This window comes from Barbus barbus, assembly GCF_936440315.1.
Source record: "Barbus barbus genome assembly, chromosome: 47".
In the NCBI taxonomy this organism is placed as follows: Eukaryota; Metazoa; Chordata; class Actinopteri; order Cypriniformes; family Cyprinidae; genus Barbus; species Barbus barbus.
The window spans coordinates 6,608,019-6,633,451 of NC_136725.1; the positions used below are offsets into that span (position 1 = coordinate 6,608,019).

At 37.5% G+C, this 25,433-nt stretch overlaps 3 protein-coding genes across 3 annotated transcripts; 1 reads left to right on the forward strand and 2 right to left on the reverse strand.

Moving 5' to 3' along the window:
- The first annotated feature begins 51 nt into the window (after window positions 1–51).
- golph3b (golgi phosphoprotein 3b) lies at window positions 52–5,481 on the forward strand. The gene is made up of 4 exons (XM_079410783.1): window positions 52–467; window positions 884–1,015; window positions 1,097–1,211; window positions 3,052–5,481. The coding sequence occupies exons 1-4, from the start codon at window positions 261–263 to the stop codon at window positions 3,474–3,476; spliced, it is 879 nt and encodes a 292-aa protein (XP_079266909.1). The 5' UTR covers window positions 52–260; the 3' UTR covers window positions 3,477–5,481.
- pmaip1 (phorbol-12-myristate-13-acetate-induced protein 1) lies at window positions 4,656–6,875 on the reverse strand. Its single transcript, XM_079410784.1, has 2 exons — window positions 6,763–6,875; window positions 4,656–6,672 (listed from the first exon to the last, which is right to left on the reverse strand). The coding sequence occupies exons 1-2, from the start codon at window positions 6,773–6,775 to the stop codon at window positions 6,548–6,550; spliced, it is 138 nt and encodes a 45-aa protein (XP_079266910.1). The 5' UTR covers window positions 6,776–6,875; the 3' UTR covers window positions 4,656–6,547.
- A 13,639-nt stretch (window positions 6,876–20,514) lies between these two features.
- LOC306865748 (uncharacterized protein) lies at window positions 20,515–23,221 on the reverse strand. Its single transcript, XM_079410516.1, has 5 exons — window positions 22,943–23,221; window positions 21,342–21,740; window positions 21,130–21,275; window positions 20,885–20,985; window positions 20,515–20,761 (listed from the first exon to the last, which is right to left on the reverse strand). Exons 1-5 carry the CDS (start codon window positions 23,118–23,120, stop codon window positions 20,635–20,637), a joined length of 951 nt encoding a protein of 316 aa, XP_079266642.1. The 5' UTR covers window positions 23,121–23,221; the 3' UTR covers window positions 20,515–20,634.
- Window positions 23,222–25,433: the final 2,212 nt, after the last annotated feature.

Consider the following 25,433-nt stretch of genomic DNA (forward strand, 5'->3'; position numbering starts at 1 on the left):
AAACCTGTAGGCTAATATAGGATACGTCGACGTCACAGTACATGCGTCATTGCGTCATCAATGTCCGCCATATTGAATAAGGAAATAATAAGAGTGGAACGTCCCGGATGCATGTAAACATCCACGTCAACAGAAAGTGTATTAATGAAACAGTTATAAGGGCACTGAGAGCGCATATATAGACATTATCGGCTCTGGCGGATGTAACGTTATAATTAAAAGACTGATAAACACGGTGGTGTTTTAGGTTTGTGCAAACAATGGCTTCCCTAACGCAGAGAAACTCGGGCCTGGTGCAGAGACGGACCGAGGCCTCGCGTAACGCCGCGGAGAAGGAGAAAAGCCCCGATGAGGATGAGCACGAGTCCCGCCGCGGTGAGGAGGAGGAGGACGACAAGGGAGACTCTAAAGAAACGCGGCTGACTTTGATGGAAGAGGTGCTGCTGCTCGGACTGAAGGACCGAGAGGTTTGACCTGACTTCTGTGGCTTTGTTAGTCAAATGGTCGCCAGGAAGCGGCTAGTAACTGAAGGACTAGATAATATCCTGTAATACGAGAGAGATTAAGTGTCTTAAGAGCAGCTGGTCCTGGGGACCTTCACCATTTAGTCTTCTAGAAGGGTCGCAGTCGTGTTTTATAGTAGCATATGGCTAAAAGGCAACGGTCTCTAGAGCGGTTTAAGTAAGTGTAAATTGTGTAACTCTTTACTACATACCTCTATATAACAGTTGCAAACAACTTAGCTTGTAAATGTTAGGACAGTAATTTCAAAATGTCACACAAATTGAACGCAGTTGGCATTAACTTGCGGGAAGAATATATTATGTGATACCTATTGGTGTTATTCTTAGAATAATAATTGATTGACATTTTTCTTGCTCAGGGTTACACATCATTCTGGAATGATTGTATATCGTCTGGACTGAGAGGCTGTATGCTTATTGAACTGGCTTTAAGAGGACGCTTGCAACTGGAGGCATCTGGAATGAGGAGGAAAAGCCTGCTAACCAGAAAGGTAGGTGTGTGTGTGATTTGTGTGGCTTGAGTTTAACTCGCTTTACACTTTCTTTACTCTTTAAACCTGTTTGTTCTTCAGGTGATTTGTAAATCTGATACCCCCACTGGAGATATGTTGCTAGATGAGGCATTGAAACATGTTAAAGAGACTCAGCCTCCAGAGACAGTCCAGAGCTGGATTGAGTTGTTAAGTGGTGAGTTGTAAACATATTTGATAAAACATATATGTACAAGAAGACAAGTTATTTCTTTTGAAGGGAAAGTTCACAGTTCCAAACTTGTATGAATGTCTGACCGTTCTACTTCTGGGATGTGGTGCGTTTTAGAGTGAAATGGAATTTTGATAGAATAAACAGCTATTGGGGTTTTAGTAAAGTGCTCATTAAAGCTTTATAGGCCATGAACCCGAACCGACCAGCTACAAGGTGAATCACATTACAAACATTGATTTGAAGCAAAGTATTTAAAAATCTGAAAAGATAAATGTAAAAGCCTGTGTTCTTAATGGCTTTCTGTGTTTCTTTAGGCTTTAGAACTACAAATCCCATGAAGCGTTGCAAATGAAATTATAGAATTCAAAATAATTGAGAAATAAAGGGGACATAAGGGCCGGGACATGCCAAGCCAACGGTCGGCCGTTGGCCAACGGTGAGCAACGGTCGGGCTAGTTTGTTTGGTGTGTTCCACTCATCGGGCTCACGCCGGCGGTAGTTTGCCCGATTCAACATGTTAAGTCGGCGAGAGGGAGAACTCTGATTGGATGTTCAGTTTAGCAAACGAGTCAGTGCCTGAGAATTACAGCGAAAATGAGCACGTAAATGAACGCAGTACAGACAGAAGGCTTGAACACACACAGTTTCAACCAATCTTATGTTAATCTTGAGTACCTATAGGGTAGTATTGTGTCCTTCATATCTCCAAAGAGTCTTTAGTTTTATTAGATTTCTAAAAGACAGATACAGCTTATTGCTTCTCTCCAAAAACAGTCGAGTTTGTGGGTGGAGCTAAAGAGTCATGAGCACGCAAAGCTTTTGCATAGCAACCATCTGCAAGCTGTGACATTGATATAAATAAAACGGCGACAAAAACTTACATTTTATTTAATTTGTTTAGAAAACTTTCGTCACCGAAATGCTGAGATCAAACACACACTTGCACAACTCCGTTGCTGCCCACTGTTCCCTTAACGCTGGGTTCTTTGGGAAGCTGAACAAGGTTATCTTTCTCTCACAACCAAAAACACACTTTTTTTGGTGACATTGTTGATTTCGTGGTCTAAAAAAATGACACATCCATCTCGAGCAAGTCCTGACTTCAGTAACCCGAATGTTGATGGGCGTGCTCTTGCTCTCGCTCTGGTTGACCTGTGCTCGCGCTCCTCCTGGAAAAGTGCTCATACAAGGAATCCCACCCTTTATGGCGTCATACAGGGCGATACTCAAAACAAAAACAAAAAACTTTCCGAAACTTATATGAACCCTGAAGGAGTGTATTGGCACAGAATTACTCTGTCATGCGTCCAACTTGTTTTTTTGAAACTTTGGCCATGTTTAGCATGAGAATCCTACTCTTTAACAGTGTAAATAAGTCAATGCATGAAATACCATAAGACCTTCCCTTTAAAGTTTTTGACTGTATCTGTAAATAAGAATACATACATATATACTATTCGAGACTGTCTCAATTACCTCATTCGCAGTGCTTCATGGGATTGGACATTCCCTGCCAGCTCTTTTGGAGCAATTTGCTCACTCCAACTCTGATTGGTGGGATTTTAATACTTTTTCACCACAAATTCTGCTGTTAAACACGATTATTTTAAAAATAAGTTGAAATAATGTGGGCTGATGGCTTTAAAGGTTAAGTTAGTTAAAAATCAATTTCCATATGAAGAAAACAAATGTTTTCTTGGAGTTTTATTTATTGTGATTATTGAATTGTGTAAGATATAAGATTGCTACACGCATCAGCAAAGTAGAAATGGGTCAGTCCAGTTGTTCTAGTCATTTCAAGAGCCTTTTTTACATTCTGTAGGTGAAACCTGGAATCCGTTGAAGCTGCATTACCAGTTGCGAAACGTGAGAGAGCGCTTGGCTAAGAACTTGGTGGAGAAGGGCGTCCTCACTACGGAGAAGCAAAACTTCCTGCTTTTTGACATGACCACCCACCCGCTCACCAACAACAACATCAAGCAGCGGCTGGTGCGCAAGGTCCAGGAGGCCGTCCTGGAGAAATGGGTCAACGATCCCCAACGGATGGATAAGCGTATACTTGCGCTGCTGTTCCTGGCACATTCCTCTGATGTTCTAGAGAACGCCTTCGCTCCTCTGCTGGACGACCAGTACGATCTGGCCATGAAAAGGGTGCGGATGCTTCTGGATCTCGAGCCCGAGGCTGAAGCTGCCAAGTCGGGCACCAATGAGCTGCTGTGGGCAGTGGTGGCCGCTTTCACCAAATGAACCTCCAGAGTAGAGAGAAAGGGACTCAACTTTGTGCTCATGGCATTGGACTCAGACCGCTGGCCCCAAGCTTGGTTGATTCAGACTAATATTGGTGATGGTGATGATGGAAATACAAATTTTGAAGGAGATGATGCTGATGATGACGATATTTGGAAAGTGATGGCTTTGTCTCATTGTCACAGATTTGTCTCTGACCTTCACAAAGGTGTTGCCCTGTCTACTTCAAATGGCCAATAGTTGCTACATGATTGCAATTCACTGTGAGGCTTCCTGTAGTTCATGCACTTAGATCATAAATTCACAAAAGAAGAAAAAGAGCGCATTGAAGGAGGTGGTTTTTAAAGGGTCTGTACTTTAATAGGCCGTGACTCCAATCTTAATCCAGATCCAGGTATAATTCCACAGTTATCTCAAACTCCATGTATCTTTGAATAAGGAGCCACTTCTTCCGAACACACAAGCTTGATTATCCTTGCCGTGGTTACATGAAGGCTCCTGTTTCGGTTGTATTTGCATAATCAGCAGGAAATGTTCTATAACTTTCTGCTACCTGAAATGGGTAAATAAACCATTTCACATTTCAAAAGACTGAAAAGCAAGCATCAGTTTTTCTTCTGTGCTTTAAAGATACATGACCCTGCTTCCTTGCAAGTCTTCTTTCCAGAAATGCTCGAAGAATAAAATGTTCTAAAGTGTGCTAATATTTTTGTTTTTTTTGCTTGGCAATTCACATCGGCCGGTGTATGATCGGACTATAGCTGGATAGGGATTGTTATATTACTCTCAGCCTTTTTGTTCTTTGTTCGGCTGATCAGATCTAGTTCGTCTCTTCAATACAAGATCCACAGTTAATTCTGACAATGAATGGCTCCGGTTTTGTACTCTAATACACCACAAGCAGATCAAGGAAGCATTGAGTTCACGAATACACCGTAAATCAAACGTCTGGGTTTAAGTTGCCTATAACTTTCATTTGTTTCATGTAAATGGCCAGTCAAACACTAGCAGAGCCCCAACTTTAAGAAAGGCTTTCACTCCCGAGGCCTTTTCATAGTGATCATTGCACTGATGTAGCTGTCTCATCACATATATATGGTTTTATCATGTCATAATCTCTCCGCTTGCTATATTTCCAATTTTTATACTATATTTTTAATCATTTTTATTTTGTTCCTTCCTTTAGCCATTAGCACAATATTTCAGTCGTTTGTCCTGATTTTGGTTGTCTCTTGTTCTGAAAGAGGACAGATAAAACACAGGGTAGGGATGTGCCCTTCCTGTGTAAGCAAGCAGGTGTTTGACATGATTTACTGTTAGTAAACAATAATTAATGAGCTGTAAAAGTAAAGATGGTGTGAAATGGATGCCCTGATTTGTACATCTGCTTTTTATCATATAATAAAGGAATATCTTTAAGTGCCTGGAAGGTATGTGAACATTAGATGTCCTCCTCCTTTGTGTATTGCAGACCTTTTCTTGTAGATTTTTAGTTTTCAGTGCTATGACTGAGTTTTTTTTTAACTCTACTTCTACAAACCAATGAAATACATCAGGTGTATTTGCTTTAAAAAATATTCAATTTATGAAGCTGCTTTAATCGTATTGATACATTAGGCCTACTATCATATATTTTACATGCAACTAGTTATTATAAATGGGAAAAATCATTAATTTCAACAAATTTACCATCAATACAAACACTGAATTGTTTGCGCTCAAGGTTTTTAGCTCACCGAACAGAACCTGGGGGCTGTTTCATAAAACAAGTTTACCAAACAAGCCAAACTTATTTCAGTTAGTCTGACTTATTTTGAACCAAATCAAGTGACAATAAATCAGACTAACTGAAATAAACCTGGCTTATTTGGTAAACCTGTTTTATGAAACAGGCCCCAGTTCGTTAAAAGTCACTTGTTTGTTTATCAGCCTACGCTGGTCGCACTGTTCTTGATTTACTGAATGAAAAAAAAATAAAAAACAGCTTGAGAGGCAAAAAAACTGCTCATAGGTGTTGTTTGTTTATAATTCAGAGACTGGCTGTGTATTACTTTCTCATAAATCAAAACATTCAGGGACCAATCACACACATTCAAGCAGTTTCTTGTGTAGTCTTGATTATATTTATTTAGTTTCAGAAAACACCATGAACATTAGTCAGAAAGTTTTACACATTTCAATTGCTTTGACAGTAAATGGAGTTATACAGTAGGAACATTTACAATGTGATCACTTAAGTATTATAGATTTACACATCATAAATAGCCTATATATATCACCTGGACAAATTGTGCCCCAAACTTTTAACTTTATATTTAAATATAATCATTTAAATGGCCTATAAAGATGGTTACTTCTTTAAAATAGCCAACTCCTTAACATGCATAATTTGCACATTGGGGATCATTCAACTAAAAAATAATCTAAATGCAATTGCAGGTACTCAGAAATAAATAAAGAGTGGTCCATAAATAGAGTTTGGACAGGTTAAGTAACTGTTTAAATAAATTTAACCGCTTTACTTATTCAAACAACGTATTCCAAGTTGCTTTGTTTTGAGTTTTTCCTCAAAAAAAAAAAAAAAAAAAAAGTCTCCAGGTCATTTTTATAGCAAAATGGAGTCACGTTTCCACATTTGAAATTGAAATAGGTTGCAATTTATGTTACAAAAATAAAAATAAATCCATAAGTAGGCTACAAAACAGGGCATCCATGTCACACCATCTCTACTTTTACAGTTTTATGAGAATATATGAGAATATCTAGAAGCCCATTTGTAAAGATCTCCACCACTCGACTTCATGAATGAAAACTCTTCCTGGCTGACAAACAGTTCAAACCCCTCAGAGAAACCGTCCAGAGATAAATATGATCCAGAAATTATCCAAGCTGTTTCTAAGTCCACAAGGACCACCGTATCCATGTCTTTATCTTGGAAGGCCATATTCCTGTTCAACTTTTTTTGTTGTTTTTAGAAGACGACGCACCTCGTCTTCGGTTGTGAATCCTCTTGAGATGTTGGGTCCACGTTGGTTCAGTATTCACAGATTCCTTCCCAAAAGCTGTCTGTTTCAGCTTTTCCCGTCCGTCTGTTGTTTCTGGAGTGTTAATATGAGCTCCAGCAGCCTGTATTTCCAGTCGAGCAGATCTCCGACTCTGCGCAGCTCCAGCGCGCACTCGACAACAGCGGCTTGGTCTGTACCAGGAAGAAATCGAAAGTTAGATAGTTTGTTCACCTGGATTAGTTTACAAAATTTATTTAAACAGATTAGTCCGTTTGTTTTACCTTTCTTCGCCATTTCAGATCGCAGAGAGCGTTTTTGGAACGTTCCGGGGTTCCAAAAGTGTGTTCCTAGTATGATACGAATTCTGCGTCTGACTGCGACGAAGCACTTCTCTGAATGCAGTTAAATAGAGACGAGTAATAAACAACGTGACTCTCGGAGAATCCCCGTCCACGTCACGCTGGATGAGGTTTTGTTTACCTGGCGTCTACCTGTTGTTAACCTGTCCCTTTCAACTGATAAACTGACCACCTTTACTTACATAAGCAGTACACTGAGAACAATAACAGCAGAAATATCTTTTCATTTAAACATCGGCACTTGTTTCGTTGAAAAACAACTGAACCGCGATAACATTGTAAATAACATAAGGTTATTTATCTCGTAATAGGCCTTTGGGGGAAGACTCCCGTTAAGAACAATGTGCATTTGTGTGTTATTAATGGAAATAGAGATAAATTAGGCTATAGCACAAAAATGTATTTTTTTAAACTGAATTATTAAAATGATTGCCCCCACCTGGAGCAAGAAACTCTTAAGGTAAAGTTTTACAAAATGCTAAATTAACTTTTTATTAGTGCTGTCAAACGATTAATCGCGATTAATCGCCTCCAAAATAAAAGTTTTTGCTTACATAATATATTTGTGTATATTCATTAGCCTATATAAATACAAATACATGCATGTATATATTTAAGAAAAATGTGTTATGTTTATATATTTAATATAAGAATATAAATGTATATACATGTAAATATTTAATAGTTAATTTCCATTAACTAAACTGAATAACAAATGACAGACAAAGTATATTAAAGGTAAATGTATTCTTAGATACAGGCATATTCATATTTAATTGCCCATATTTTAAATGAGTATGTCATAACAGCAACGGAATACATTTATGTGTCCACAAATCCCTCATGAACAAATATACAACAAAAACATTTTTTATTTAATTTGCATTATTATATTTTGCACAATACAATATCAGATCATTATTTTCCAGTGACTCAAAGGTCAGTTAACCTCAAAACTGCCATTCATTAAATCTGTTAAGAAGAGATTTGGTGTTATATGGGTCAAGAGAAAAATGAAGGTGTTGGCTATATCACAAGTTCTAATTTTCAAATTCAATAACATGATCATGGTTTTGTTCATAATGGAGTTTCCAGCCTCACATGACCAAATACAAATTCAATTACAAGAAAATATTAATTTTCCTGTAACCCTCTTAGTTTCACTTGTTCAGGCATGCGACTCATTGTTCAGACAGACGGAAGTGTCTCTTGATTAGTGAGGTGAGCTCTTATTTGCATAAACTAAACTAATGTTTTTCTAAGAAAAAGAAGCTAACAAACAATCCACTGTGTTCATTTAGTACTGTGACAGTGTATTTTGTTGTTCAGAGAGATTGTTATGTCATTATCACATGAGCAGATAACATTTAGCCTACTTTTGAAAGAATGTGAGAATCATAAAAACATATGTTTATTGCGTAAAATATATTTATTATGACTTAATAGGCTACAAATTACCTAACTAATAGTGAACTAAATGTTAATACAATTTAGGCCAGAGGATTTATTTTCAGCACATACAGAAATATGATATCATCATATTCATGTAGTTCCTGACTCCTCCACTGGGTGGGGGGAAGCCCACAGGAATGATTATTGCTCAATAGAGGAAACTCTTACTACTGATGATGAATTAAAAATCACTTTGTTCGCAATCAGTTCAACAGAAAAACTATCCCAGCATCATCTTTTCAATGGATGCAGTTGGATACAGTGTAAACTGTAATCTGGTCTGGTCTGGTCTTTCCCCACAAATATCTATTAAAAAAACAAGATAAAAGAAGTTGTGTGTAAAATAATATTCCCTTGTAATATATGTGACCCTGGACCATAAAATCAGTCATAAGGGTCAATTTTTCAAACTTGAGATTTCTACATCAATAAATCCAATAAACAAGCTTTCCATTGATGTATGGTTTGTTAGGACAATATTTGGCCGATATTTGAAAATCTGGAATCTGAGGGTGCAAAAAAATCCAAATTTTGAGAAAATTGCCTTTAAAGTTGTCCAAATTAAGATCTTAGCAATGCATATTACTGATCAAAATTACGTTTGAGTATATTTACGGTAAAATATCTTTATGGAACATCTCTAATATCATGATTTTTGGCATTCAAAAATCAATAATTTTGACACATACAATGTATTTTTGGCAACTGCAACAACCCATGCTACTTAAGACTGCACTCTTAGAAGAAAAGGTGCTGGCGCTTCATATATGGAACCCCTTTAGGGTTCTTTGTTTTACACCAAACAGTAGGCCTATCCAACTGTTGAAAGCAGCAAAAGGACATTTTAGAGCTTTCTGAGAGCACCCTGCATCTGGGTGGTTTCATATGACCTTTCACAAAATGTTGATTGCCATTACTTTTCAAAGTGTGTCATTATGAGGGATTAAAGTCATGGACTAGTTCTTGTTTCAAAAAACATGTTTGATAGATAGAGTTAGACTGTTCATCTCTCTTGGTCCTTTAGTAGAGGGTTTGTCAATCTTTTTAACCCAGACACTCTCAGCCAGCCCTAAACTAGATTGTTTCTGCAACACCATAATTATATCGTTTATGACATTAACAAAGATTATTACATTACATTAGACTAATATTGAGCTAGTTTGACCATGAACTCCCTTTATGTCCAAGAATGACTGATTTACTGTAATGTTCAGCAGAGAGACATTTAACTTTAATGATGGTTTGATGCTATATTAAGTCAACAGCACCATTGTTTTGATTATAAATAAATATTTTACAAGTTTTTTTATCATTTTTATTATTATTATTATTATTGTTTTAGGTTAAAATAAAAAAAACAACAGAGACACAAAAGTCTCTTTGTGTCAATAAAATGTTTTATGTACTTTTAATTCTCAGTTATCTTTTTTTTTGTTCAGTTCAGTAACACTTATACAATTTTAAAAAATGGCTTGAGTCAACAGAAGCAACAATATGAGTTATTAATTTCTTGCAGCCTTTTAACAGCATAGGATCTTCTCACTGTGACTCTGGGAAGTAACAGACAAGGTATGTTAGTACAGAAGAGATTCAGACTTTTTCATTTTGCTAACATCCACTCACCATAATGATTATTTTTATAAGCTATATGTGAGGAATAACCAACGGAAAACTATCACAGTCTAGCAGAGTGAAAAAGTAGTGTACTGTACTATAAAGCGTGATGTTGTTTTTATTTAGGAGTAAATAAGTTATGTTTTACTGTATGTAGCATAAATCCAAAATTCTGTCATGAAACTCTAGATGGCACAGGCTGATGGGTTCCAACTCAACCTGATATAATCACATTATTATTCAGTAGTCCTATATTCTACCAACGTCTTTATACAGTATAGTTACTTGAAAAAGTAATCCGATTACATAACTCTCACTAATTGTTATCCCCAACACTTGTCTTAAAAGACTTTCAGAATATACTCATTCAGAAACTTGGTTAACAAATACAATCTTTTTCTCCATGTCAAACATAAAAAATAAAATACATGTCAAAACTTTGGGACTAATGCATTAGAGTAATTTTCATATATATAACAAAATACGCATGAATGCAACACTAGAACAGATTTAAAAAAGCAACAATGTGAGATATTAATTTCCTGCAGCCTTTGATCTCTTCACTGTGACTCAGTTTCCCTGGGAAGCAACAGACAAGATACTGTATGTTAGTACAGAAGAGCCATACTGTTTTATAGGCTGTACGGTCTTTGCTAAATTATAAAGAGAAAAACAATAAAGCATGTTGTGATTGACTTATAGTTCTCAGACCTATTTCATACAGTATGATGTGCACTCAAGGCAGTTCACCATGAAACATTGCTTTATATTTCCTTTTCATTCTAATAGCTTTAACTTTGGTTGTGGCTTGTTCTGTGGAGCTGCATCATTCTCTGAGTTGACTTCAACACAAATAACTGACTGCCACCCAGGTAATGAGAATAATAGCATCATCTCTGAATCATTTACCTGGTTTAGTGCCACATTTACTACTGTGCAGTTGGTTTAGCTGATGGCTTTGCAGGCAAATGTTGAGATACAGATGGAGATGATGAACTGAAGGATGGTGAATGCCAATATTACAACGATCCGCAAAATAAAATACTATGAAAATTAAACAAAAATTGTATTGAAGCAGGTATATTGAGCTAGTTATTAGAGCATCTCAACAATCAGAATACACACACACACACACACACACAATCAACTGCAATTCACACAGTAATTACAAGCTAAAAACAAATGAATGCATATTAAACATGAATGAAAAATATTGCATACATTGCGCTGAGGATGTAAACTTACATGATTTGTTGGTATAACTGCTAATTGAATGCTCATCAGAAGAATGGCTATCAATGCAATTAGGCTGCTGAAAGTATTGATTTCCTGAGAGGCTTTCACCTACAATAAAACAATGTACTTGTTTCAGACCACTGGGAGTATACTCAATGAACAGATCAGTGAAAAGGCATTAAACTCATCAATACCTTTAAGTGGAGGAGACCTACTCTAAAATAAAATAAAATTGTCTTTAGCTTTTACCAATAGTTGCCAGGCTACAAGATTCCAGACAACCAGTCTTTGTTATCAGATGATATCTGAAATTCTGCTACATTTGTGACAACCTAAGGTTACAACTGATAATGTGATAACTGATAACTGATAACTGATAGTGTGGAAATACATTAAAAACAATGTTACAATTCAAGAGTTATAATGGGCTGAATTGGTGGTTGATCTGTACATACCAGGCACGGATTAAGTTTGTTTTGCACAGCAGCAGACATAGATCCAGCACTGATGTACTGAGAAGGAAACACAGGACATTTCAACGATTCTGGAAATGAGAAGCAAAAAAAGCAAAACCATTAAAGGAAACTTACAACAAGGGATCCCCAGTAGGTTATGCCACTATATTCAAGAACAGCAAAGTAATTGTATTCAGGGACACTGGTGCTGAGTACAATACCAAGAAAGAAGACCAGCAGTCCAACCATTATCTGGACTATCTAGAGGGCAGATGAAGGTTGTTTTATTCATCATGGCATGTTTGGACACCGCTATCTAGACGAATTTAAATTAACAGATCATTTACCAAACCATACATCATATAATTCTAATTCATCATTCAATGCATTACCCCCAGTGCCTTTGGTTCTGCTTTGAAAAATCCTTTAAGGGCTGAATAATGATTTTCTCCACCAGCCTCCTGTCATTCATCACAGATAACCCCGTCTTGTGTCACCCGTGGATTTAACTGGATAACAACTGTAGATTTGTCAATTGAGATGACCTCGCTGTTTTCCATTCTTGGAAACCTTTTCGATTTCTGTAATATGTCAAGTTCAATAAAAAATGTGAGCAAAGTACTTTGCATACAGGAGAAATTATGTTTAAAGAGTATAAAAATATCTCTTCCTAGAACCTGGAAACACACACACACACACACACAAGCCTTTATGGGGGTTTTATGTTTTTTATGGATTGAACTTATATTTACAGTAATAATAAAACTGTATATTCTGTAAATGTATATTCCATTAACATACAGATGTAATGTTAGATGTAATCTTTATAATACATCCACAAAAACAGGTAGTAATGAGAAAGTCACATGATGAATCAAAGAGCATAACAAGGTAAATATGAACATATAAGGTGCGCACACAAAAAACACACCATCATTTTCACTTTGAATTGTAATATTTTGTCTTTTTAACTTAAAGAAACCCGGTAAACTGAAAAGCATTTGACTGTAAAATAAAACATAAAATGTCCTGTTATAGTTTTATAGAATAAGGAATCTTACTGTTAACCAAATAATAGTTTTTTACAGTACAAATTTTACCGTCAGTCTTTTACTGTTAAAATTGATGCTTTTTTACAGTGTATCTAAATACTTTCTTGACAAAGATGTCTTTGTCCAGCCTAGTGTAAAAACAAATCACAAAACATTTAGTACCAAACAAAAAAAGATACAAATATACGTATAATGATTAGTGAATATAATATTTTACCTGAAATGAGATAATGTCTAGAAACTCTTTTGGTGTATCTTAGAGTGTGTGGACTCTGTGAAGAACAGTTAAGGAGGGGCTTGAAAAGAAAAAAAAAAAGTTAGTACAGTCAGGATTAATACTATATTATTAAATTGTCGAAACATTAAATAATACTTTAAGACAATCAGTGTAATCAGTGACATTCTGTTTCTAACACAATTAGACATTACAACAAAAAGGGACAAAGCTCTTAAGATCTGAACTGAACAGAAATCTGGTGTTCCTGCAGCTCAGCTATAAGTCACTTTTACAAGCTCAGACCCCTACAGCAGATGTAGTGTCAAGTTGAAGTTGGTGGAACATTTGTGGTTGCCTCATATTTCCTTCTCAGTCTGCTAGCTGTACCTTTGCTGTTTTGGGTAATGTAGAATATTTAACTATAAAGCCTTAACCTGAGAAAACTTTGCAACATCATTAAAATGTTATTTTCTCATTTTCAGCACTGACCAAATTGGAATCAAGAATAAGACGAGTTATGAACATGTGAGCGGCATACACATGATGCCATATTTTGATCAATATCAGCTTTTGAGGTATGAAACCCATTAGCCTGTTTACTAAAACACTGGTCAGAAACAGTGAGAACGGATGCAGAAGATGAAGTGAACACAAACCACACACACTTACAAATTTCATGTTTCCTTGCCATGCACACAGGGACAGATTCTTATTCATTAAACAGAATCAAACTCTGATTCCAGACATCCCACATGAAAACATACTATAGTGATTTATAGTAAATACTACAGCTTTTTTGAACCATAGTATAGTAAAGCACTTGAATTAATTTGTGGTGGTGATTCTATAGTTGCTGTGGTAATATAGTAATATAAACAAATTACTGTACTGTAAGTTTTCTACAACTATAGGGTATATTATACTACAATACACTACAGTTTACTGTAGTAAAAACTAAAGTATGCTGCAGTATTTATTACAGTTTATCAGTTCACTATATAGTTAAGTATGCTGTGCAAAAATGTAAAAACCGACAAACCAAAAAAACAAACAAACAACAAAAAAAAAACTATTAGTTAATTTGATGCACTATTAAATTCTCAAATCACATTATCCAAAGTCCGAACTGAAACGTGCGTGTGTGTGTGTGTGTGTGTGCGCGCGCACTGGTTTGGGTGATATACGGGGGTGGTATACAAATTATACACAAATTTGTATAATGGCATGGGTATGACAGAGATATTACAATGTGAAGGTGGTTCATAAGGACACTGCCTATGTTCCCATAATTCAAAAGGCTTAAAAACATATTGAATGGTTTTTTTTTTTTTTTTTTGAATGCACACAGTTTTGTCTAAGGGGTAGGTTAAGGAGTAGGGTTGGTGTCGAAAGAAAATATTGTTTTATACAGCATAAAAACCATTACACCTATGGAGAGTCACCGTAAACCACCTATATCAACCTGTGTGTGTGTGTGTGTGTGTGTCTTGACACTTCAAGTTCAGTTTAGAGCTACTGCCCCCAGATGGCACATTTAGATAATACAATTGTTTCATTTGTTTACTGACTAAAAAAGTATGTTTAAAATACAATAAGAAAAATCTTTCTCCATTTCTCATTTTCATAGGATTCTCATTTTTTATATTTATCATTTTTATAGCATTTTATACAGCATGTATAAATGTTTTTCAGCATGTTTTATGTATAATACATGTTTTATGTATAAATGTATATGTATAAAATGTTTTTCAGCATGTTTTATGTATAAATGTTTTTCAGCATGTTTTTCTTAATTTTGTTGGACAATTTGTTGGACAGTCGTACAATACATTTCACTACATGTCGTACTATGTATGTATATGTATGTGACAAATAAAATTTGAATTTGAATTTGATGTAAAAGAATGCAAAAGAATATGTGGCATTCAGTGTTATATTCATAAATATGCCTGGAACATACATATATTTATTCCTGTGATGTCATTACTCCATTCTTCATTCTAATATACTGATTTGCTGCTCAAAAACATTTGTTATTATTATTATTATTATTACTGTCAATGTTTCAAAGAGTTGCTGATTAATATTTTGTGTAAACTGTGATACAGTTATTAAGGGATTCTTTGATTAATAGAAAATTTAAAAGAACAGCACTTATTTCAAATAGATTTTTTTGTGTGTAACAATATAAATGTCATTTCTGTCACTTTTGATCAATTTAATGTGTCCTTGCTGAATAAAATCCCTAATTTCTGTAAAAAAAAAAGAATTTATATTTTAATTATTTATCTTTACTTATTTATTTATTTATTTATTGCAAAGTTTCTTAGTTCAATGATCAGTTCACAAACCTATTATACATACTTTCATGAATCCCCAAAAATAACATGGAAACAACACTGAAATTAACATATCACACACACACACACACACAAACTGGTATTCCTATCATCATGGGGACATTCCTTAGGCGTAATGGTTTTTCTAATCAGTGCAAACTGTATTTTCTATCCCCTTACCCTAACCCTACACCAAAACCTACCAAAAATACTTTCAGCTTTTCAAAACTTAATTCTGTATGATTTATAAGCGTTTTTCATCATGGGGACCAAAAAATCTCCCCACAAGGTCATAATTTACTGGTGTTACTATACTTGTTTGGACATTTGGTCCCCATAATGTAGTGAATACCAGGTACACACACACACACACACATTCAGTGTGTCATAGCTTTTAGACAATGTGGCATTCTAGTTCTGACAGACAGGTAATGTTTTCCCATTAAGGCCACATAATATAGCTCAGCCTCATTTAATTTACTGCATACCATTTAAGATGTGCCTCTGTGAGCCTCTGTGATCAGGAGCGAGCTGTCAGCTCAGCTCGCCTGAATGCTTGCAGCTGAACCGACTGTGGGTTCAGCTGATGACAGGGAAGTCATTTAGCTCCAGTGACAGGCCTGAGAGAGGGAGAGCTTGAGACGGCCCTAAAACCAGCGCTCACAATGGAGAGAATAGAGCTGCTCATGAAGGGATGCTTTGTGCATCAGGGAGGATGAGTCCTCCTGGTCTCACACCCATAGATCCGGTGCGATCGCATCATGCATACCACCGACGTGCCTCTACAACCCAATATATTCAGTCTTCAGTCTTGCTTTTCATGCAGGATGAACCTCAGGTGTCTGAAGATGCTGCTTACACTCTTAAAAATAGATGTAGAAGAACCATTCTTGGTTCCTCACAGAACCTTTCAGTTAACAGTTCTTAAAATAACTTGTTTCTTAATGTGATGAACATTTTAACCATTTTCTACAATAAAGAACCTTTTGTGCAATGGAAAGTTTTCATGGATGTTAAAGGTTCTTCATGGAACCATTGATGCCAATAAAGAAGTCTTTATTCTTAAAAGTGTATGCAGAAGGTGTTGATGATCTTTGGCCTGATTCTGCAGTTCGGAAACTCCTCTGCTCTTGGCGTACGCTCTCTGTGACCTCGGGTTCGATCATAAAGTGTTGAGGAAGTGTGGCTCGCTTTGTCAGACAATCTGAATTTTTGAGCTAACATTCCCTAAGGGGCCTGAAGACACAGTGAGGGTCCTGAACCACGATGTGATGCAGTTGAAAGACAGGATTTCCCTGGACAGGAACCTTTCCCTCGTCGGATCCCCAACCTTCTCTGGCCCTGCGACCCCTATTCTGTGCACTAGAGCCCCTCTTCACACTGGAGGAGGCACGGGAGGCATGAACCAGGGCAGGAAGCCACGAGTCTTCCACAAGCTCCTTGGGGGTCATCGCTAGTTTCCCTCTACTGTAGCTGGCCCCCGCAATGAGGCTGTTTCTCGAGCCGCCCTCTCGTCCCATTGTTTTGGCCTAGTAAAGCCACACACGTTTCCTCAAGAGTTATTTTTGCCTGACTTGCTCTGTTGCCTTGATTTATAATGGATTGTGTCTCGACTGGGTCTTTCCCTTTTTTTCTAAAGGTGCGGTCACATTGTTGCTTGATGAGATTTTGTTGATGAAATCATTTCAATAGGAATCCACATGAACAGGAGTTTTGCGTGAGGGTTAAAAGTTCCCCATGCAGATTTTGCTCATGTTTAAGTTAGTCAAGTGAATTTACCACGCTAACCAGCAGAAAGCTACTTTGTTTGAAACTGACTTCACTGTGATCTGTGCTTCATACATCAGTACACTATTGACAATAAACAACTGACCTGTTTTTGCGTTTGAAATTTTGGTGAAATGTGACTGCACCTCAAAGATGGAGGTTTCCATTGGCTTTATTATTCCAGAACATCACATTGTCCACTTTTATACCATTGTGTAATAAAATTAGCTCCACTGCCTTGATATACAGCTTTGGAGCTATTTGGACAAGAGGCTTGAGTGTGTTTTTTGAGTTCTCTAGGATTAGTTCACCTCTTTTCCTGTGCTCACGACTGACCTGGGAGGTGACAAAACAGCCGCAATCAAAGCAAAGCCTCATTGACTAAGCATCAATGACATCTACTTCAATAGCTATAGCTGTGCTACAATATTAACAGCCCATATGAATACTTAACCATGGTCCAAACTGTGTTTTAATGCATATTCATTGCAAGCGATCATAAGGGTGTGGCAGTTTGCATAGGTGTGGTTACAGTTTGTGGCCATCAGAGTGTTGTTAAACTAAGCTGTTTGATGATGTTGTGTTGAAATGCAGACTATCTGGAATTACAAACAACTCAGCCTTCAGTAGACTAAAAATGGGGTTATTTCATCAAGGTCAATTGAGATTTTTCCAGATCTATAGGGTCATCCAACTGGAATGACAGGAAGAGTGTGTTACTGCCATAGTAGTTATAAGAAAATCTGAATGAGAGGGGGCAATGAGTTTGTGTGCATCAGGAAGAGAAGAGGGCCCAGCACCAAGCCCTGGAGTTCACCAGTGGTTAGCTGATGTGATTTAGATAAAGCAAGCAAAGACAGAGTACAAAATATGTATTTCAGCTATGCTGTTTCACGAGTTCACACTTACATATATTTAGCACGAGTAAGGTAATGCGTATTTGGCGAGTATAGTAATGCGTAGTTGGCGTGCTGTCCTGGGGAAGGGCTCCGGGCTCAGGAATGGCCCGAACCCAGAGTACCACCCCCCCATAGTGTGGTGAGAACTCTAGTGATACCTCTTGAGTGGAGAAGGGGTGGTGGAGGGTTGCTGATTATCCGTCAAATGAATAGAGGTATGTCAGCTGTATTTATATCCGTGCATTGATTAACTTGAGTGCGAACCTCCTGTGTTAATTAGGCTAAATATCTGACGCGCTCCTCCCGAACTTTGTTAATAAAACATCATTAAGTGTGGACAGACAGCACACGCACATGCTGTAGTGTTACTGACATATCAATTGTGTTACATCAAATCTGTTCTATTGGCTTTTGCTTCTGAGGCAGGACTTGTAATTGCCCATTGGGGAAGGAATGTGATATTGTGATGTTTATTAGTTAGAGAGTGTATTGTGTACTAAATGGCTCATCTCCTTTAAAGTCTGTTGTTTTACTTTTCAAGAGGCCATTAGCTTAGTGCTTTGCTGTGTTAATGAAACATTAGTTTACTCAAGAGATCAGTTGATAGTTTTGCTCACACCTATTTCTGCAGCAGAATATATGAATACCACAGATTCAATTACAGGACATAAAAAACTTGACCTTAAATGTACTGATGAAATGTGTATTTGATTGTGCTGATGCGTACTTTTAGCTGAAACTAGATGCTACCATCTGCTATACAGTCAATTTAATAGATAAACAATAGCTGTATTGAATCTTTTTTTTCTTTTTTTTACAATAAACATTTTTTATTTACCAAAACAGTCATATTGGCATCCTTCTTTGTCAAGTAAGTATTTGGGATCTGAGTACCTTATACTCTTTAGTTCACTGTTTGTGGAAAGGAAGTAGATGAAAACTTCTGTAATTGAGTTGCAGTGGTTAAGAGTCTGAGGCTTTGATGAGGAAAGACAAATACACATCAGTGGTGATCCATCTTTCACAAGAGTCACTCAGGAGAATGAGGGACCATCAGTCTGTCTGCTGGCTTTGATTGCTATTGATATGACCAGCAGGGAGGAAAACTGCCTGATAGACCTTCTTCAGGATGAGACACCAGACCACTGACCCATCACTCCCAACTCGTCACATATTGATGCTTGGTTAGGACCCTTTGGTGTTGCTTTTCGACGCTCAAGGTACCCCTTTAGCGCTATTTTTCGATGCACAGGGGTATCCTTTTAGCATCACTTTCTGCCGTGCAGGGTCCTCCATTGTTTTCAGTTGTTTGTCTTATTTTAATGGTTTGCATGCATTTGTAAAAAATATAAATAATTTTATTTAAATTTAAACTTTCATTGGAGCACCTAACCTCACCCCTACCCTAAATCTACCCACTTCTGAGCAATATAAATCACGTAACAGGCAAATATAAGTACAGTAACAGGTATTTATTGCAAAAACTGACCATAAATAAGCAGTATAAATGCATCACAAACAAGTCGTGCTGTATTCCAAGTCTTCTGAAGCCATATGATGTATTTATGCGAACAAGAGAGTAAAACATTAACTCGCTCACATCTCGTTCAAAAAGATACTCCCGTCCCGTGGCATGACGAGACACAAAAGAGGCAATAGCATTTCACAACCAAGGCTAACCTAAGGCTTCTATTTGTGCACAGGCTGCAGCACATAGACGTAATAAATACTTATTTATTTATTATTTATAGTATTTATTATGTCTATGCTGCAGCACAGGATGAGCTTTACAGCGGACGGAGACGGCAATCACGTCTATTACTCTCACAAATCAATCGTTTTTCCTCAGAAGACTTGGAATATTAATATTTTTTAAATAAATTATGACTGTAGCTGTATCTGCCTGTTATATGTTGTGTTTTATTGACAAATGGTAGGTTTAGGGGCAAGGGTTGGGTTACGTGCTCGTATGTGTAAATAGTGTGATGTAAATAAAACAGTTGTGACTGTTCACAAAATGGAAAAATCACACCCCAACATATATGCAATAATGGCAATATTATTACCCCAATATAGACTTTACTTGTGATAAAATTCCTAGTGCCTTTCGCTTTGGCATACTGACACCAAGGGTTTCTGATTTAAAGCAATGGAGGACCCTGCCTGCACATCAAAAAGTGACGCCAAAGGGTCCTGTCCAAGCGTCAATATGTGACAAGTTGGGAGTGAGAATGAGGTGCAATGGTAATATCCAGAGACTTTAATGGAGTGGATATCTATAATTATTTCAATATATAACATTTAGATAAATAACATAGATATATCACATTAAAGCTGCAGTCCGTAACTTTTGGCGCTCTAGCGGTTAATAAACAGCACTGAAATGCGTCTTGTGGAAGAACATTGTAGCCATTGCTGGGCTACTCCGCAGCAGAACCTACTCGAACCAGTCTAAATAGTCTGAATATAAACACTTATAGGTGTACCGTAGTGATTCAGGACAAGCCAAAAATATGGTTTGGAAAATGGATTCATGGTGTACTCGCTTATTATATCAATTTTGTCAATTTTGAACACTTACAATTTTGAACACTTACAAGTTACAGACTGCAGCTTTAAAATAACACATAGTAAAGATATTTAATTTCAAAATGATTTGTATTGTACAATAATACAGTTAAAATTACAAAGCAGAGCTACTGCGTTTCAAAAAACATGATGGGTTTATTTTACTGCATGTACATATTTAATGTAATGAGTGATTTAAAAAAAAAATGTTTTCTTGCAGATCCATTTTGTCTGATAAAAACATGACTCATCTGTCCAACCTGATGAAGTCATCAGAGCACAGTACAAGCTGTTTGAACGTGGATACTGAGACCTCCAGTACCTGAAACAACAATGAAGCAAATTGTTTGATTCTCAGTAGACTTGGTCGGTTATGAGTATGATATGATACTGACTGTAGAGAAGCTTTCAGGCTAATTATCAGTTAAATTAAGTGATGTCTCACCCATTTACCACTGTGGCACCATCATGCCATTTCCACACTCCTTCCATCTTTTTCAAACCAATCCAAAAATTGTCAATATCAGCAATCTTTTGTAAAAAATCCTGTTTTGAAAGAACAGTAATATATATATAATCCATAAACAGCTAAAATGATTTTAAAAACACCGTTCTCTGTAGTTAAAACAGATCAACCCATCTGCCTCAGTGTGCACAAACAAACACAAACTCTTTTTCTTTGTCACTCACTTGTTCCCCTTGGCTGTCTATGATCACCAGATCTGCTCCTCTCTGTCGACAGTCTTGTCTGCTGTTGCTCCAGCTCTTCCTCTCAGATGAAATATAATAAAAGCTGAAGTTGTAGTATATCCATTTAAAGTTGTCAGCACGCAGATCTGTTAATAGAAGCAGTTATTAAATAAGTATTTTTAATACTTGAGGGTAATTAAAGAGAAAATTACCTTGTTCATAAAGCCAAGTATGCAGTTGGTTCGTGTCATTCTTTAATTTTTCTCTTTCTTCAGTCAATTTATCGTTGTGGTTCAGTGTCTGCTCATATTTGGTAAGTGTCTTCTCTCTTTCTTCAGTCAGGTTATTGTTGTGGTTCAGTATCTGCTCATATTTGGTAAGTGTCTTCTCTCTTTCTTCAGTCAGGTTATTGTTGTGGTTCAGTATCTGCTCATATTTGGTAAGTGTCTTCTCTCTTTCTTCAGTCAGGTTACTGATGTGAGTTAGTAACTGCTTTCTCTCGGAGATGAAACACACACACAGCACTATTACAGCAGTCAGCAGAAGAAAACACAGCAGACACAAACACACTTCAGCTGCTCTGTGCTTTCTGTTCTTCACTGAGACACTTCCTGTGGACGACAAACATGAGATTCAATGTGTCTTCATACTTATGCTTCACTATTATGACATCAAGAACTTTATTCTTGAAGATTTTGCAATCACTTTGACTTTGATTTGATTTGAAACAGATGAGATGCGCCTCGCCTGAAATATAGGCGAGAGTAGGCGGCTGCAGTGAGGGGAGTGAAATAAGAGCAGTCAAGATGGACAGTTCTGAGCTCTCGAAGTAGATCAGATACTACGAGATCAAAGGCGGATATCGCATTATTATCACTCATGCGCTGCTCTCTCTCTCTCTCTCTCTCTCTCTCTCTCTCTATTTATATTTATTAGTGCTGTCAAATTGATGAATCACGATTAATCGCATCCAAAATAAAAGTTTTTGTTGACATATGTCTGTATATTGTATATATTTCTTATGTATATATAAATACAAACACATGCATGTATATATTTAAGACAAATATGTTATGTTTATATATTAAATATATTTATATATAATATAAAATATAAGAATATGAATATATAAATGTACAAACGTAAATATTTTCAATATATATATACTGTATCTGTGTGTGTTTATATATACATAATAAATAAACACAGTACACATACATATGTAATGTAAACAAAACCTTTTATTTTGGATGCGATTAATCATAATTAATTGTTTTATTAGTAATATATTACATTCTTTGAGTAACTAGCCCAACACTGATGACCTTACAGGAAACATGTCGGCATCTGCCTAATGAATAAATGTAAATGAAATGTGAAAAAGTCACATACATATGTTGATCTTCTGTTTACATGTCACACATTATTACAAAATGTATTCATACAATGTATACATGGATACATACAATTGTGCATAAAAAAGTAGAAAAAAAATGCTGAACTTTGTAAAACATTTCTAGGGTTGACTGGGATAGTGAACGGCATCTACACTTTCTGACCCATAAGGCTGACACATTGATAAAAATTGTTTCATTTTGGTGGCATTGGCCAGTTAACTAACTAGGTTTTGAAGCACGAATGAAATGTTTGGGGTGAGTTGCAGACATGCATTGGATTTGTGATGTCCCATAAAACAGTTGTGACCATTGCACTTACAGTTTGAGACTGTTAAGACAAAGCAATTGAGAATTTTTTTTATAAATACTACAATACTTCTGTGTGACTATTCTGTGTATCAGATAAATGACTTTACCTGGTTGCTGAAGTGGCTGGTGTTTCTCTGTGTGTGTCCTGGGATCATGATGTCTAACAGTATCCACACTGTCATAGATATCCACCATCATCTCCACTCTTTCTTCTCTGTCCTCATTTCTTGTCATCACATCATCATAAATATCATGGGATATCTCTGATCTCTCAGTGTTGTACATTGTGTCTCTGTGTTGATCCTGTAGATCGTTCTAGTTTCATATTGTTAAAGCTTCACTGCTTTGGATTTCATCAGCCTGTCTTTAAAACTGAAGCTGGAACTGAACTCAAAATGAAACTGTTAGTGGTCAATGTGTCAACCATGTGACATTCAACCTAAGAGGACAGGAAGGACTGAGAGGTAACTAATAAAACCAAGAGACTAGATCATGCATGATCATGAGAGGTCAGCTAATCATCTCAATAATTGTTTATCTTTTCTTTAAAGCTGAAGTGTGTGCTTTCTCAAACATTAGCACGACTGGATGAATTTGCAAAAAAATAGTTTTTCAACCATGTCTCTCTTCAGGGCTGACAGAGTAGCAGCAACCTCTGGTAAAAACAAGGGTGGTGGAGTATGCATTTATGTAAATAAATCATGGTGTAAAGACTCTGTCATTGTTGATACCTACTGCTCCGCTGATCTGGAGTTCCTGATTATCAAGTGCAGGCCATTCTATCTACCACGTGAGTTCACTTGCATTGTTGCTGCTGCAGTTTATGTACCTCCGGACGCTAATGCTAACGTGGCTATGAAAGAACTCTGTGCTGCTATTAGCAAATTACAAACCCTGCACCCGGATGGAGCCTTTATTGTTGCTGGGGACTTCAATCACTGCACTCTTAGATCTGTTCTCCCTAAATTTAATCAAAATGTCTCCTGCACTACAAGGGGACATAAAACATTGGACCACGTTTATACTAATGTGAGTGATGCCTACAAAGTCACACCCCTCCACCACCTGGGTCAGTCTGATCACCTCTCTTTGTTCCTACTCCCCAAATATACCCCGGTCATCAAATGTGTGAAACCTACAACAAGGACTGTTAAAATCTGGCTGGAAGGTGCTGACTCCACTCTTCAACATCAATTCCAGCACACAGACTGGAGTGAGTTTGCTGCCCAGGCCACCACAAACTCTCAGATTAACATTGACATTTACACCAACTCTGCCATGGAGCACATCAACAGATGTGTGAGCAGAGTGACTACACACAAAAAAATTTAAATCTTCCCCAATCAGAAGCCCTGTATGAACAGAGAGGTTCGCCTCCTGCTCAAAGCAAGAGATGCAGCCTTCAGGTCTGGAGACCAGGAGGCTTACAGCTCAGCCAGAGCCAACCTGAGGAAGGGTATCTGCCAGGCCTAACTCGCACACAAACAGAAGATTGAAGAACACTTCAATTCTTCAGACCCCCGGCGTATGTGGCAAGGCATACAATCTATCACAGATTACAAACCACCTAACTCTGTGCCCCCCTCCAGCTCTGCCTCCCTCCCAGACGAACTCAATCACTTTTATGCTCGTTTTGATCAAAATAATAAGGAGATCTCACTCAAAGCTGAGCATCAACCCAGTGAACTGCCTCTCACTCTCTCCACATCAGATGTTTACTCCACTCTGCGTAAGGTGAATGCACGGAAGGCAGCTGGCCCTGACGGAATACCTGGTCGTGTGCTTAAAGCCTGTGCGGAGCAGCTAGCTGGGGTCTTCACGGACATTTTCAATCTGTCCCTGGCCCAAACAACTGTCCCCACTATCTTCAAAACCTCCACCATCGTACCAGTACCGAAACACTCCACTGCCTCGGTCCCTAACGACTTCCGTCCTGTTGCATTCACCCCCATCACTGCCAAGTGTTTTGAGAAACTGGTTGCATCCCACCTAAAATCCTGTCTCCCTGCTTCACTGGACCCATTCCAATTTGCCTATCGCCACAATAGGTCAACAGAGGACGCCATCTCAACAGCACTTCACTCTGCCCTCACCCACCTGGACAGTCAAAACACACATGTGAGAATGCTGTTCATGGACTTCAGTTCTGCATTTAATACAGTAGTCCCCTCCAAGCTGATCTCCAAGCTCAGCCAGCTTGGAATCAGCACACCCATCTGCAATTGGATTCTAGATTTTCTGACTAACAGACCTCAGTCCGTCAAGTTAGATAACCTCTCCTCCTCCATCATCACCCTGAACACCGGCAGGGCTGCGTACTGAGCCCTCTCCTGTACTCCCTCTTCACCCATGACTGTGTTCCTGTTTATGGCTCCAACACCATAATCAAATTTGCAGATGACACCACGGTGGTAGGTCTGATCAAGGATGACGATGAGTCAGCCTACAGGGATGAGGTGCAGCACCTGGCTGTGTGGTGTGCCACCAATAATCTACAACTAAACACCCAGAAGACAAAGGAGATCATTGTGGACTTCAGGCGGACTAGGAGTCATGCACACACACCCATCTACATCAACGGAGCTGAAGTGGAGCGTG